General features: G+C 34.2%; 1 protein-coding gene across 6 annotated transcripts in view; it reads right to left on the bottom strand.

Annotated features, from left to right (window-relative positions):
- The window catches only part of MON2 (MON2 homolog, regulator of endosome-to-Golgi trafficking), a 110,895-nt gene that overhangs the window by 25,588 nt on the left and 68,113 nt on the right, over window positions 1-17,194 (bottom strand). For 5 of the 6 annotated variants that reach the window (XM_055579281.1, XM_055579295.1, XM_055579258.1 and 2 more), the window contains 6 exons: window positions 16,484-16,777; window positions 14,235-14,433; window positions 8,924-9,552; window positions 4,433-4,576; window positions 3,798-3,815; window positions 3,377-3,505 (listed from right to left, as the gene is read on the bottom strand). In XM_055579281.1, coding sequence (XP_055435256.1) covers window positions 3,377-3,505; window positions 3,798-3,815; window positions 4,433-4,576; window positions 8,924-9,552; window positions 14,235-14,433; window positions 16,484-16,777 — 1,413 coding nt within the window. The remainder of the gene's footprint in view (window positions 1-3,376; window positions 3,506-3,797; window positions 3,816-4,432; window positions 4,577-8,923; window positions 9,553-14,234; window positions 14,434-16,483; window positions 16,778-17,194) is intronic. The other variant, XM_055579269.1, reaches the window with a different exon arrangement.

Below are 17,194 nucleotides of genomic sequence, written 5' to 3'. Positions count from 1 at the left end.
GCACCATCAATAAACAGTTCCAATATACCATCTGATTATGTTCATGAGAGTGCCCAGACTCTATTTTTATATAAAAATTCTAGTCTGAGAAAGATAAAAATTAAAAGAGATACATTTTCATAATTCAATGTTATGGAGTGAATCTAAAACCTGATTTCATCTTCCACACAAATTATTATTGAATACTTACATAGTGAACATGTGAACCATTACACAATATTATGATAACAAAAGATAATTTAGCCTACCCAGAATCTTTTTCCCCTCCCCACATCCAGTTGGAAATTAGGGTAAGGAGATGATTAGTTTATTAAGCCAATCAATCTATTCCATTTCTCTGGCCATAACCACTGGTTCAAGACTAGGCATGGAACTAAAGCTGGTTTATTTAAGGCTAACTGTAGTAACTTAAGAATAATCTGATACACACACACACACACACACACACTTGCTGCTGACATATAATCCCTTTATTAGCCTACAACTATGAGGAAATATATAGGATATGCAGTCAACCTTTGGAAATCAGAACAAGGAAGAAAAAAATTTAGTTTCTGGAGATAGTACTGAACCACTGGATACACCAATCCCAAAGCCCTCCCTCTATCTCTGACTTTTCCAACTAAGCATGCCCTTTTATTCTTAAAGCTAGTCAGAGACTGAATGTGTGTCATATGCCAACAAAAGAACACTAAATTATACATGGGCCACTCTGAATTAACAGGTTATAATTTAAGATTAGATAGTTTACTACTAGATTAATAGTTTACCAGTGTCAAGGGAATGTTAAGTACAACAGATACATTTGACTTATACATTTTTTAAAAAATATTTAATGAATATAGAGACTGGCATATCCTATATACTCAATAAATGTATGTGAAACTAGAAAATTCAGTTCTTGCTGTCACAAAGCTCAGTTTCCAAGGAAGGAAGAGCCTTGTCCAGTTAACACAATACATGTAGTAAGTGGAATCAACAAACTGTTCAAAAATACAGAAAACAGATTATTTAATTCCATTAAAAATACAAACTGATTCATATCACTCCTCCAAGTTCAGCTCTTCAGTGGTTAAAGAAGGTCTGATTCCTTATGATGGCTTGTAAAACCCAAAGCCAGTTTTTCAGACCTATTCCAGGCCCTGTTAGCTCCCTAAGTGGGATTTCTCAACAATGCTTTAAAAATATACCATGATCTTTATGTTGTTTAATTGATCTAGAACTCCTTCTCCCTTGTTGCTGGGTATTCCTTCTCCAAATGTTACTTTATTTAACCCTTGCCAGAATCCCATTGGCAGTTTAGTTATTTCCTTGTCTACAGAGGGAAGGGAGAACTTAATTTTTATTCAATACTGACTACTTGGCAAGTATTGTTAAATGCCGTATTTCACTTGAATCTCTTAATGGTTAAGACATGAAATTTGCATTGTATTATCCTTCTTTTACAGATGAGAAACACTCTCAGTTTCATTTGCTCCAAAATCACAGAGCAGCAAGTACACAGCAGTGCACTATGCTAATCCAGCTTTCTCTGAACACAAAGCTGCCTCTACTTGGAGGTCTTCACTTAGTACTCAATATATTGCATTATTATTTTCCTTCTTATAGATCCTTTATTGAATTATTAAATGTATGAACTATCTTATTCATTTTTAATCTCTACTATTTCTTAGTACCCGCGACAGAGGTGCTTAAAATTTATTCTCAACAAATCAGGAGATACAAGACAGTTTTGAGGGGATGAGTGGTGAGGGGCAGAAAGAACTATGACAGAAAATCAAGGGAAGAAACAATTTTAAGAAGGCCAGGGGCTTCGCTGGCGGCTCAGTGGTAAACAATCTGCCTGCCAAGGCAGGGTACATGGGTTCAATTCCTGGTCACGGAAGATCCAACATGCACTTGAGCAACTAAGCTCCTGTGCCACAACTGTTGCGCCTGTGCTCCACAACAAGAGAAGCCACCGCAATGAGAAGCCTGCACGCTGCAACAAAGAGTAGCCCCAGCTCACCCCAATTAGAGAAAAGCCCACGCAGCAACAAAGACCCAGCACAGCCAAAAATAAATAAAGCTATTTTTTAAAAAAAGGCCAGAGCAGTACCATATTAACAAGGAAAATCAAGAATTAGAAAGGGCTTAGAATTTAAAGACTTTTGTCTTCTGTAACTTCAAGTAAATAGTTTTTTTAGCAGAATATGGAAGTGAGCCTGGGTACAACAGGTTAGAGTGAGTGGTGGTTAGGTGAAGGCTACAAGTTGTTTAAAGGAGCTTAGAAGTAAAGGAAAGTTGAAAGAGAACAATTTTGAGTAAGAAGTCAAATGAGAGAAAGATTTTACATAAAAGGCTTAAACTTATTCCCAGGATAAGTATAACAGGCTGAAAGAATTAACAACAAAGAAAGGTGGGAACAGAAAAGGATGAACACAAAAAGAAGGATGAGCCTTGGAACAGAGAAAGGTCTTCTTCCTTGAGGGAAGTGTTCAGCATGCATGCGTGCTAAGTCACTTCAGTCGTATCTGACTCTGTGGGACCCAATGGACTATAGCTCGCCAGGCTCTTCTGTTCATGGGATGCTCCAGGCAAAAATACTGGAGTGGGTTACTGTGCCCTCCTCCAGGGGATCTTCCTGACCCAGGGACCAAACCCACATCTCTTATGTCTCCTGCATTGGCAGATGGGTTCTTAACCACTAGTGCCACCTGGGACATATTCCCAGGATAAAGTATAAGAGGCTGAAAGAATTGCCAGCAAAGAACGGTGGGAAAAGAAACGGATGAACACAAAGAGAAGGATGAACCATGAACAGAGAAAGGGCTTCTTCCTTGAGGGAAGAGAGTTCAGATCAGACTGTAATTATCCAGTAAATAAAAGCATCTACATATTAGAGTAAGAGCAAGGTTTAGGTTTGTCCTTCAAAACAGAGGGGGAAAAAAGGAAATAAACTTTGGAGGAATGGGACACACACAACAGCAGATGAATTTTAATAATGGTTGTCCATGCACTGAGGAACTGGCTTTCAAAAAAAGTATGCATGATCAGTTAAATCGATAGGATGAATTGTGAATTTCTCCTTGAATGCTTATCAAAGTATGAGAAGTACTGTCCTAAGAAACAAGATGCTTATTGTCTTGTGCCAAAGATAAAAAATCATAAAATCGAATGCATATTTTAAAATATTTTTTATTAAAAAAACCTTCTCATTTCATAGCAACAGCTTCCTAAATAATATTCATGAATGTTGGAGCAAAATCATTATAAATAATAACAGATTATATTTTTCCATTTATTTTAATATATGACAATATACAATTACCTAAAGATAAATTTCAATAATGTTATCATCATTAAATGAAAGTATAAAAATTTTTTAAAAAGATACCTTAATAATATTCTGGAGTACTTTCTCATTCACCACTGCTTTGTGACAGGCTGTTTTTTGATATAAATCCACAACTACGTCTAAAGACCTTTCAGCAAATGGTACATAATTCAAGGCAACCCATTCCGCCTAGAAAGTAATATTTTCACATGGAGTTAAAATAAAAATGAGATTAAATGAAATCATATTGTTTTCAAAGTGAAAGCTTCTTTGTCTTAAAGTTCAGGCCTTGGTTTTAGGTCAGATTGTTTTATTACATGCAAAGTTTTCAAAGAGATATAATTTCATGAAAGAGTAATTTTCAGCCAGGCAAAAATTAAAACTATCAGAAAAAGTACATAGAGCATTCTATCAAAAACTGGGAAAGATGTACTTTATTTGTTGCCAATAGGTTAGGACAATTTTAGGAAATTTAACTCACCGGTGCAAATAGTTGGATCTATTGTGATTCCATTGTGTTGCAAGACAAATAGAATGAGAAAAGTTAATACACATTAAACTACTTTTCGGACCATGTAAAATTATAATTTTTATGTTGAGTGAACAAAATCAGCATGTGCATGCATTCAGAAATTTATTTTTCCCCTAAGCCAAAACAAAGTTAAAATTTGCCAACTATGGCTAAAAAATCTTTTATGTAAAATCCAACTAAATTTCACACCAGTAGTAGACAACTTCTCATTTCTTCATTTTCTATTGCAGTTATCTATTTTAGATAAGAGTAGGACTAGGCATAGGGATTTAGAAGCCATTTTATAGTATAATGAGGACACCAAGAAAGGAACTCTGAAGAAAGATGTACTACAGAGTATCAGGAAAGGCCAAGCTTTCTGGAGAACCACTTGGGAAAAGAAAGCAATAAACAATTTAAAAAAAAAAAAAAGAAGGGGCACAGGTTTTCCAAATAATGTTTCTTTCCAGTTTAAACTGTTAATAGAAATATGAAAGTTTATTTGTGAAAGAAAAAGTTTGGAGATAAAGTCCATCTTAAGTGGAACTGACTACATTTATAAGACATGAAATTTTACAGAATAAATATAATTTATAGCAAATTACCTGATTATATTTTGCATTTGCAATGTGTTTTGTTTCCAGCTGTCCATACTGTGGAGGTTTACATGAAAATTCTACAAATGCCAGTAACTGGTCAAATATAGCGGGATACATTATCTGCATGTTTTCTGGTCCTACACAGATGGCCTATAAAACAATATATGAACAATAAAATGTATAATCTGAACTCCATTAAGTTCTTTACCATTTATGCTTTTGTTTAACCAAAGAATCTTAAAGACTGTCTTATTTTATGTTAAGCATTATATACTTTTTGAAGCCCTGAAGGACATTTAAACTATTTTAAACTAATATTGAATAAAGTATAGGCTAAATACTTTAATCAGCTAAAAAATACTTTTTAATTAAAAGTGTGGCTTATTACTTAGCAGACTAAACAAAGGGCAAGCACTTAAAGAGAAGTCATGGGCCATTCTGAGGTTCCACAATCTGATCATTTGTTCAGTAACACACACTTTAGACAATTTAGAATGCTTCACTGACCAAAATGAGATTGACTTCTACTTAAGTGCTTAACTGATGACATTAGTTCATGAAAATGACAGCTTATGCCTGCACCATGCATGGACCAGAGACTTTAACAAGTAAGCATGTTCATTACAGTTGGGAAAATAAGTCATGAATGAAAATCTGTTTCTAAAAGAAATGTATGTATTAATTTTTAACTGGGCAGTGTATATTTAGCATCTAATGTATCAATACATAGACTTGATATAAAACAAGAAAAAAATTTAATAAAAATTAAACTTAATGCTACAATTTCATAAAACAAAGAATAAATTGTATATTCAGACACTACAAATTCTAATTACATCAAATATGTTGAAAGAACTTAAATCTCATGTTTTTATTTTGTCTAGCAACAAATGTGTTTTCTCCTCCCATCCTTTCATATTTTCCTGTCTGAGCGTTTATTTTTCTCTGTAGGAAAAATATTTAATGATATAATTTATGGAGTATCTAAAATATATTTGTGCTTTCCAAAACAAAAAGCATAATCATCCTACATTTGAGGCACCTTTAAAATACAAAATCAAAATTCAAAGCATCTCAAAATTTTAAGGACTTTCTTTAAAACTATGTGTACAACATGTATATTTTCATACAATCATGGCTTTTTTAACCCGTCAGATAACAGACCAGATTTATTCTCCCTCAGAGAATGGGTAGCCATTTAGCTTTAATAAAGTGATCTTGAGATACAAAGTAGATAAGCAAAGTGCTGCCCATACATACCATCAGATCATCCTGTAATTACAATGTGGAAAGCAGAATGAGGATATGTAATACCATCTTCCTTTATTTGGTTATTTTTCTCAGAAAAAGTGAATGAGAACTTAAAAAGTAAACAGCCTAAAAAAATTCTCTCTACTAACTAATTTCACAATCTTCTTTTTTAACTTCTTGCTGAGTCTTAACTCTTAGAATTAAATATGTAGCGATTACTGTGGAAAAGAGATAATTATCCTAAATGAATTATTTTATTTTCAATGACAAAGAAAGGCAGGCAGGAAGGAAGGGAAAGGAGGGGCGGGAGAGAGGAAGAGCAAAATTCTGTGTGAAGACCTTAGAAAACTAAGTATCAAAATTTTTCTGGAAATAGCACCAAATAATGATCTGGACTATATGTTTTGATTTTTTGTGGTGCTTTATAAACAAACAAAACAAAACTTACTAACAGTGTTACAGCTGAATCCTGAGATCTTAAAATACATAATATGGAGTCAATTTAACAACAAACTTCATCTAAGAAAAAGTTATTAGTATTGGCTTTTCTTCAATATTCTGAATCAGAAAAGCCTATAGTGTAAATCTGGTGGCAGATTTCATCCAAAAGCTAAGAATCAATAAGCATGCTTGTGAAATCACTATAGTCATGTCCAACTCTTTGTGACCCTATGGAACCATATGGACCCTATGGAGCCGAAAGGCTCCTCTGTCCATGGGATTCTCCAGGCAAGAATACTGGAATGGATTGCCATGACCTCCTCCAGGGGATCTTCCAGACCCAGGAATAGAACTTTCATCTCTTAACTTTCCTGCATTAGCAGACGGGTTCTTTACCACTAGCGCCACCTGGGAAGCCCCAATCTATCTGGACAATATTTCCTATTAATCCCTGAAAATTGTGTATGTGAAAACAAAAAAAAGAAACCGGACATCTAACATCTGACATGATTCAAAGTTTCTCTTATTAAGTCATTTAAAATAATTCATTCTGTACTTAGCATGTACTAAGGCCTTTGCAAGATAATATGATAATGAAAATAATAACAGCTAACGTTTACTGAATGTTTGTAACTGTGCCAGGCACTAAATGCCTTACAAATACTATCCCACTTACTAAGAAAAAAAGTTACAGAGTTATTATTTCCCTTTTATGGATGAGGAAGCCAAAGTACAGAGAGATTCAGAAAATTGCCCCCATTAAGTAGAAGCCCCATTCACACACAATGTGACAGTGTCTCCTGAAGTACCACTCCAGTAGTCTTGACCATGGAGGTACATATGCTACCAGTTATCAGCCTTCACAAAGGTTAGCAATAAGTAAGATAGATGCAGTCTCCTGATCTCAAAACTTAGGAAAACAGATAATCAAATTCTCATGTCCCCTAGGTATGTAAAAATATCTTGGGGAAAAAAAAAATTAGCCTATAGGACTAAGTCATTTTGGTTGGGAACTAGTGATATGAAAACCAAGAGGAAAAACATATGACCCTGAAACTCTAAACAATATAAGGGTAAATATGAAATTAGAAATGAGTTTTTCCTTTAAGAAGGAAAACAGTTTTTAATCAGTAAAGTGTTTTGCAGAATAGCTTATTAGTTTAAGAATAAACTTCCAAAGCAAGTATGTTTTGCTTGTGAAAAAATTTTCTGACACCTGTGGGGGAAAATATAAAAACACTCTTATTAATAATGAAATATGTTAAGTCTTCTGTTAGGAAATATTAAAGACCCCATATGTTTGAATCACATTCAAGTATTATGAAATATAATTTAAATAATCCCGTAAGTAATAAACAATGGCTAGAGTGAAAATTAGTAATGCAAAATGACATCAATTGATATAAGTAAAAGTTCCAAAGTTTCCAACAATAAAACTTCCTAACTTTCCAACTGAAGGTAGTGCTTTTTCGAAGCCATTAAAAAAGCTCAAAGCTCAAAACAAATGCCTGCTTGGGATGAATGATTCTATTTGCTCTCTTATTGCTAAAGCAGAGGTTTTGTTCTAAGTAAAACTTTGTTTACTATCCTCTACATATGTATAAAACCTGAATTAAACACCTGAGTAAGAGTTCTGGATTATGGGCATCCCACAAGGTCTATGCTCTCCTTTTCTAACTTTTCCATTCCCTCCACAGTAGTCTATAAACAACCTATACTCACAGTCAGGGAGAAAAAAAATTATCACTGACAGGCTACTTTTCTTCTGCCATTGAAAACAAAAGCAGCTCTTTTAATTTCAATTATGAAAAACTGATCCTCCCTATAATAAAATTATTAAAATGCCAGATTTTCTTACATTTTAAGTTTCTATACAATTTCTCTGCACAGAGTAACTAGGGGTAAGGTGGTCAAGGAATTACTGCTCAGCTAGACCTCCTCCAGAGACAATCAAGGTGTACTATGTTGTAGTAGAAACCACTATTATTACTGTGAAAGTTTTCATCAATCCAGTTGGATATAATGCAATTGTTTAATTAGAAAGCATGATCTGTAGTACCCAAATGGCTACTGATAACACATTTGTAATCAGAATCCACTTCCATTCTAATTTTGTTAGAATGTCATAACTACTTTGCTGGGATCGCGGACTCTTTAGTTCATACTTGTTTTGTTCAACATTTTGGTGGTTGTTGGTAATTGTGCTAACAATTACCTTGACAGTTTAAAGAATTCTTTGATTTTGATCTGGTCTTGTTTGCCAACTGGAATTTGCTTAACAATTTTTAGATCTGTTTTTTTTTTCGGAGTATCAAAACACACATGGGTTAAAATATATCTTTTTAAAATTTCTGTGAGGTAAACACTTTACAAATTTATTCTTATTTTTTTAATGGGTTTCTAACAATTCAAGAGCTAAAATTAAAATACAGATAAAAAATATATAATCCCATTGCTAATTAATTTTCTAATTACAGAAATACTTTACTAAAGTTATCACTCCAAAAGTATATATTCTTGTGAAGAGTTGAATGAACAAATCAAAAATGCTGGTGAACATAAATAAGAGAATGCAGGCAGTTGCCTGAAGACTCTCAAAATAAACCTGAATTACCTTTTAAAATATATTAGAAAAATACAAATGTTAAAATTAACTGGATCTTTACAATCTTGAATGCATCCCAAAGTATAAATACATAACAATCTTGATGATCCAGAATTTATCCCAAAAATTACTTAGCAAAGTAAAAAAATTCCAGAGAACCATATGCATTATTGCTTAGACAGCCACTAAAATTCGATTACCTTTTGGAGAACATCTAGAGCTGTAAGTACAGCTTCCTGTAAACTTGTCAGAACTGCTTCAGTGTAAGATGGAAGAATGAAAGGGGAGGCATCTGAACTTATTGGGACTGAAACAGCACGGTGCAATATGACTCCCAACTTCTGCAAGTCATCCATGTTGAAACCAGTTTTTATGTGTTGGTAGAGGGCTGGAAATATCTGAATTAAAGCTGTAAGAAAAGGCTGGCTGGGAATGAAAGTTAGTTTATCCAATGTAATAGGAGGCTTGGTGCTTTCAGATCCAATTCTGTACCAGGTATTCCATGCAGCCCACCAGAGATTCAAATCTTCAAGCTCATCAGTAACTACGGGTGGCTCAGAGCTGCTATATCTTCCAAGTCTTTCTCCAATGGAATCTGTTCTTACAAATGGCCTGTTCAGGCTAGGGCCCGATATAGGCCCTAAAAGGACAGGTGCCGGGACATTAACTGCAGGTGGTGTCTCAGGCTTATCTGAGTCTCTGACAGGGGACACAATCTGTAAAATTTCCTGGAAGCTTTTCAGCGCAGCTAGAGATACTTCATTGTTTTTGCTGAGTGCTGCTGATTGTATATGGTCAAGAAGAACATCCCATGCTCTTGAAAAATCTCCTATATGAAGAAGAGGAAAAAAAATTATTACCATAAAAGTGATCAAATTGTCTCTATGAGACACTTGAAAGTTTATCTGCTTTATTTTTCTGCTTAAATTCCTACAGAAATAGAAAAAGATATGCTTAGGCACTAACAATGTGAGTTAAAACCATTACAACCCAAAAATCCAGTAAAAAAATTTTGTCAGATACAGGAATAAATGGCACCAAGAAAAGGATAATGAGTATATCAAATAAGGTTTTGAACTTAAAACTCCATAAATTTATGTATACATCCTTCTATCCTAATATTTCTGCCTAAGGAGAACAGAATAAAAACTTAAAAGAGTGAAAACAAAAAATTTTCAGTAACATCTTCAATCTAACCATCTACCTTTATTAAGATGGTCCCATTCTTAAGCATATAGGAAAAGTTATGACAGTATGAAACACGTTTTTTACCTAAATGTTGAAAATAAACTAAGTCATACTCCATAAAAATCTTAACTTTACACTTGGGTTTTCAGATTTAAATAATTTTATAGCTGCAGAATTCAGGTAAACATTTTCCCCCCATATCAGTAAGTTGCCAGGAGAACATGCACCATAAATAAGACTGTCCTTTTACCATGAGGCTAAACTTATTTCTCTCATGTAAAATCAAGTCAACTGATCTACTGTCAGCACAGCATGGGCTGAATGGTGGTTGCTGTTTCCACTAATCATTTCAATCTCTTGCTCTATTCTTGTGACCAACTGAGCACATTTATAATGAAGCTCTCTACAATGAAACCAGGTGTGGTTTGTTTCTATTATTGTTGTTGTTCAGTCATTAAGCCATGGCCAACTCTTTTGCAACCCCATGGACTGTAGCCCACCAGGCTCCTCTGTTCAAGGGATTTCCTAGGCAAAAATACTGGAGTAGATTGCCATTTCCTTCTCCATGAGATCTTCCTGACTCAGGGATCAAAGCTGTGTCTCCTGCATTGGCAGGCAGGTTCTTTACCACTGAACCACCAGGGAAGCCCTTGTTCCTTTTAAGCCAAGCAAAAAATGATCTTGTTCCTATAGACATCAGGCCCAATGGCTTTGATAACAGCATGGATTATTACTCACCTCTTTGTATTTAAATACTGTAAAAATCAGAGGAATTGACATTTTGCAAATAATAACGTAAGTAGGCTATGAAATATAGAGATAATTGTGTTTTAAAGACTTTCACTTCATAAAAGCTATCAAAGACTAGGTTTTTTCACGAAGGGATAAACCCATATAACTGAGGAAGCATTCAATGAATTGGATAGCTGGAACTAAGTCTGGTATAAAACAGTAAGCACGGCACTGCTTTACAGGATAGACTATTAACACTTGTCCAGTTATATGTTTCTTCCTCTCCATACTCTTTTAATTAAAACTGAAGTATAATTTACATACAACAAAAAAACAGGTTTTTTAGTAACTGTTCAAACAGTTTTAACAAATTTTGTTTAAAAACTATCAAAACAGCAAAACAAAATACTTCTGCTTGTTGCCATCCAAGTTCAAAAATCAGATTAAACATTACATTCACCTACCAGAATGGTGACCTAGTCTCAGGTCTAAAATATTCCATGCTATAAGAAGGAAAAATATCTGCAGTTCTTCTATTAATATACTCCATGTCTAGGAAGAAGTCCTCTTTCTAAAAGACTAAGTATAATTACATATTGTACTTCGTTATGTTAAAACATTACTTTTTAAAAAATTCTTAATTTTTTATACAATTTTCAAAGGTTATACTCTATTTACAGTTATTATAAAATACAGCCTATATTCTCCATGTTGTAAAATACATCATTCTAGCCTATTGTACATCTAATAGTTCACACCTCCCAGTCTCTTTACCCCTACGTTGCCCTGCTTCCTCCCTCTCCCCACTGGTAACAATCAGTTTGTTTTCTGTCTCTGGGAGTCTGATTCTTTTTTGTTATACTCACTAGTTCACTGCATTTTTTAGATTCCACACAGAAGTGATATCACACAGTATTTGTCTTTCTCTGTTTGACTTATTTCACTTGGCATAATGCCCTGCAAGTCCACCCATGGGGCTACAAATGGCAAAATTTTCAACTGCAAGGAAAAAAAAAACTACAAAACACAAACATGTGGAGGCTAAACAATATGCTACTAAAGAGCCAATGGGTCACAACAGAAATCAAAGAGGAAATCAAAAAATACCTAGAGACAAATAAAAATGAAAACACAATGATCCCAAACCTATGAAAGTGAAAGTCACTCAGTCATCTCTTTGTGACCCCAAGGACTATACAGTCCATGGAATTCTCCAGGCCAGAATACTGGAGTGTGTAGCCTTTCCCTTCTCCAGGGCATCTTCCCAATCCAGGGATTGAACCCAGGTCTCCTGCAGGGCAAGCAGATTCTTTACAGCTGAGCCACCAGGCCAGCCCCTCAAACCTATGGGGTACCAGCAAAAGCAGTTCTAATAATAAAGCTTATAGCAATACAAGCTTCCCTCAGGAAACAATAAAAACCTCAAATAAACAACCTAACCTTACACCTAAAGGAACTAGAGAAAAAAGAACAAAATCCAAAGTTAGGAGAAGGAAAGAAATATAAAGATCAGAGCAGAAATAAATGAAATAGAGACTTTAAAAAAATAGAAAAGGTCAATGAAACTAAAAGCCGGTTCTTTGAAAACACTGATAACCTTTAGCCAGCCTCATCAAAACAAAAAGGTTGAGGACCCAGATCAATAAAATCAGAAACGAAAAAGGAAATATTACAACTGATACCACAGAAATACATAGGATCATAAGAGACTACTATGAACAACTATACACCAATAAAACAGACAACCTAGAAGAAACGGAGAAAATCTGAACCATGAAGAAACAGACAATATGAACCATTATCAGTAGTGAAATTGATTCAGCAATTTTAAAACTCCCAACAAAGAAAAGTCCAGGACTAGATGACTAAACAAGTGAATTCTACCAAACATTTAGAGAAGAGTTAATGTGTATCTTTCTCAAACTACTCAAAAAAATTGTAGAGGAAGGAACATTTCTGAACTCATTCTATGAGGCCAGCATCATCTTGATACCATAATCTTATTCTAAAATAATAATAAAAACCATTTCCTAGTGTTAAATCATAAAAAAAAAAATTATTGAAGCTACATGAACTGCATCATGTCTTCATTTTTAAAAATATAAATCTGTATCTATTACATCTTAGCTTTTCAGATAAAGTACCATAGGGGTATTAAAAATGATGATTATTTGTCAAAACTTAGCAAACACACAGTTAAGATTAGCACACTTCATTGTATGTAAATTTTATATGAAAACAAAAAACTAGAATTTAAAATGTGTATATATAGACATCAAATATATAGATCATCAAATATATAGGTATGTGATATGTATGAGCCTTAAAATGCACATAATAAACACCACACAAAAATGCCAATGAAAATCATAAATATGCTTATGCTTTTAACATAATGAGAAGAAAAAAGCCAAACATAAAATAAGTTGAAAAATTAATATGTACAGCTTGCTCACAGTTATGTGCCAAAGTATTTGTTCACTTTTCTCAACCACTCCCATGCCTACCACTAGAATTGAAGGTATTATAATCTACACTAGTTTCTCAATCTCAATCCTACTGACATTTTGGGTTGGATAATTCTTTGTTGTACCGGCTGTCCTATGCATTGTAAGATATGTAGCAGCATCCCTGGCTTTTACTTCCCCAGAAGCCAGTGTGCATGCCCCTGCCTAGTTATAACAACCAAAATGTCTCAGACGTTGTTAAATATCCTGTGGGGGGAGGGAGGAGGTTGGGCAAAATTGGCCCTGGTTGAGAAGCACTGATCTATTTATATTTATACACCACCAAGTTTACTAACCAATCTAATAGTATCCTACCATTCTTCTTTATGACCATTCCATTCCATACATACCATCTGAAGGGATCTTTCTGAACTCCATATCTGAACACATCACATCATGGATTAAAATCTTTCAGTGGTTTTCAGTGCTCTTAGAGTGAAGTCTTCTGAACATAACCTACAAAGTGCTGCAACATCTGGCCTCTACCTCTACAACCTCACTGAGAATCACTCTTTTCCATGTTCTCTTCATTCTAGACCTTCAAACATGCCAGGAGCCACACCATCTCCATCTCCTCAATCTTCTTTCATCTCTTTTACACATACTCTCTGCCTGTAAGGCTCTCCCCAGTTCATCCTACCCTTGCCTGATGAACTACTATTCAGATAAAACATTGCTTTCTCAGGGAAGCCTTTATATACATCACTGGGCTGGTCAAGTATCTACTATAAGCTCACAATCTATTATAAGCTCCTTTGTAGCATTGATCATTGCAGCAATTTTCTATTTATTTATGTAATTATAGTTCCTCCTTCATACCCAGGATATATCAAGGACAGTAGGTATCTGGCTCATCACTGTATCCCCAAGACATGCCCACAGTAGGTACACAAATTTTTCAAGGAAATGAATGAAAACGTTTATGCTCATACACATACCACACATAACAACAAAGACTGGCAATTAAGATGGATTATTCTTAGAAAATAACAATGTATATAATCTGTGAAGAATCTGTATTTTCCAAATTTCCTTTAACATTAATTACTTGTATACTCAGAAAAAAAAAAAAATGTACATCTACCTAAAGGTTGAAGTAAATATCTTCTGGTGTTGAAGATTCTTGCAACTCCGGCCAATGTTAAAACCCATGTCTCAGCCCATTGCTTCTCTGCTGTGTCCCTTGAATGATGAATGAGAATATTGCCACCTCCAGACTCAATCTTTTCTTTGTCTGCTGTGGTAGAAGACTCTCTAACTCGGTCCAGCAGATGAAAGAGAACCTGAATATTTGTGATAATGCATATAAAAATACCGATAACATAGCATAAATAGCAGCATAGGAAATTAAGCATTGTTACAAAGAATTATACCTGACATTCTGATCAATCCCTGTATTTTAGAGGAAACTGACCAACAGAGGTATCCTTATATTCTTAAGTTTATCCTTAAGGCCATGGAATATAAAAATTTAAAGTAAACCAAACAGACTATCACTTAAGACCTGTTGAACTGAGTGCCAATGGAGCACGTAAGGTATAATGTACAAGAAGGGAATGCAGCTAAAGAGAAGAGTCCAGCAAAAAATGTAAGTATAAAAAAAAAAAAATTTAAGTAGGAGTGACATCTAGATAGAGGTAACTACTGAAATTTCATGTCTGGATGAGGATGCTTGAAAAAAATCAAGCAAGAAGCAGCTGGAATTTGGGGGATGTTTATTTAAAATGCAGATTCAGGGGAAGGAATAGGGGCCAAGAAAATAAAACAAAATTGAACAGAGAAGCAGATGCACACTGTGAAACAGAAGCCAAAAGAAATTTCAAGGAGAAAATAATCAACACTATTAAATGTTATGAAAAAATGAGCAGTATGAAAAACTGAGCACAGGGCAAGAGATCTGGCAATTAGAAGACTACCTGTAGAGCCAATGAACAAGTTCGGTGGTTCTAAAAACATGGTCTCAGAACCAGCCCCATCAGCATCACCCAGTAGCTTCATAGATCTGCAAATTCTCAGTCTCCACGCCACAGGAAAGAAATCAGAACCTCTAGGGGGCTGGGTACAGTGGCTCAGCAATTTGTGCTTTAACAAGTCCTCTAGGAGATGCTGTTAACATGCTAATGTTTAAGATACTCTGAAGTAGAATAATCTGGATATCAAATTACAAGGGGTAAGGCAATGCAGTGGGCGTGAAAAAGAAAAAAATATTAATACTGAGATTTAGGCAGCAAGATTAATAATTAAGTTAGGAAAAGGAAAAAGGAGTCAGAGAAAATATCAGTTTTAAAATAGTAAAGGACTCTTAAGCTTGTTTGTGATCTGATAAAGCTAGGGAAAGGAGTTGAAACAAAAGACACAGGAGGGAGTAGGGCTTTCAATTATTTTTATTAGGAACATACATTATTAATTTTTTAAGAAGACATTTTGAGGTCTTTTTATTAAACTTAAAACACGGTTAAATACAGTTAAAGTTTACCATACTGTCTACTGTCAAACTTACTAATTTCAAAAATTCACAAAAGCAGTCAAAGGATTATAAATAAGAGTTTTATTAAAATGGAACAGATTAAGCAACAAAAAAAAGAGGAGAGTGTTTTAGCAAAGACGGGATACTCACTAATAAGCTGCTGACTTTGTAAGAATGTTTTAAAAAGAGGATAAAAATGAAAAATTGAAAAATGAAACTGTATACTTGAACAAATGTAGAATTTACAAATGGGAGGTGATTTTTGTTTGGTGAGTCTACAAACAAATTTCACTATTATTGATATTGTTTATAAAGTTCTCATTTAATTATATTTGAATTATATGTGGTAGTTTAGCAGCTACTGGTTTTTACCACCAGGAAAATGGGGAAACAGAAGAACAAAGGCAGAAATCAGAGATAAAAAAATGAGGCTTACAGGGGTGGGATGGGAGAGAGACTCAAGAAGAGGGGAAATATATCTATATATGGCTGATTTCCTTTGTTGTATGGCAGAAACCAATACCACATTGTAAAGCAATTATCCTCCAATTTAAAAAAATGAGGCTTTAAGTATTTAATTTGCTAATATGCAAGGTGCAATTAAAAATATTACAAAGCTAACTTTCCTGTTTTGCCAAATGCACAAATGGATGGAAATTCTTCTTTAAAAATTAATAGGAACAAAAAAACATATTTATGTAAAACTGAATCACTTTTCTGTGCACCTGAAACAAACATAAGATTCTAAACCAACTATATTTCAATAAAAAAACTAAAAAAAAATTTTTAATTTTAATTTGTTGTTGCTGAAAATGTATAAAAGCATGTCTTAATTAATAACTGATAACCAAGGTATTTTACGGTACCTTCCAAATAACAGTGTGCCACGTTGAGTGCTGTAATAAAGTTCCATGTGCACCAATTGTTGAAAACAGAGTTTGCCCTGCACTCTTCCGGACAGCAGGACGGGGATCTACACATAGTTCACCCAATTTTGCATAAAGACACAACCACAAGCAGTCAAACGGTGGTGCAGGGTGGAATGGCCGATTCAAAACCACGCCTTTTTCTTCTGCCTGCTTTTGCTGTGCTGCCTCTTCTTTATTTAATTCCTTTTCAATAGTTTCTCCTCTTTGAAAAAAATAATCTGAAATATTCCACTAAAGAGCCAAGGAGAAAAATATCTATTCAGAGATTTTTATTTTAAACACATAGATATGCAACAGATAGATTTTCAGAATAAAACTTAAAAGCAATTACTTCAGAAACTCTTTTCCTAATAGAATGGATTTAATGAAAATATCTCTTCCTCTGTCAAGTTTATCTATCTCATTTCAGAATTTCAGAGTGCAACCTTTAATTTTTAATATTTTTTTAAAATTGGATTTAAAATTTAAATTTTATGTTACTATCAGAGTCAACTGATTTCTCTTGTATGTACCATTATTTGTTTCCTAAATCCTCCCATAACAAATCTTATATAAACCAAATTTCAGCTCAACAGATCAAAGTTATTCCATATATTCAGCTCTTAAAGAATTATTTCTTAAATAATATTACTTAACCCTTCATACAAT

This window comes from Bubalus kerabau, chromosome 1 (assembly GCF_029407905.1).
Source record: "Bubalus kerabau isolate K-KA32 ecotype Philippines breed swamp buffalo chromosome 1, PCC_UOA_SB_1v2, whole genome shotgun sequence".
Lineage (NCBI taxonomy): Eukaryota > Metazoa > Chordata > Mammalia > Artiodactyla > Bovidae > Bubalus > Bubalus kerabau.
The sequence above is the reverse complement of the archived record's forward strand: the minus strand, read 5'-3'. Positions and strand labels throughout refer to the sequence as shown.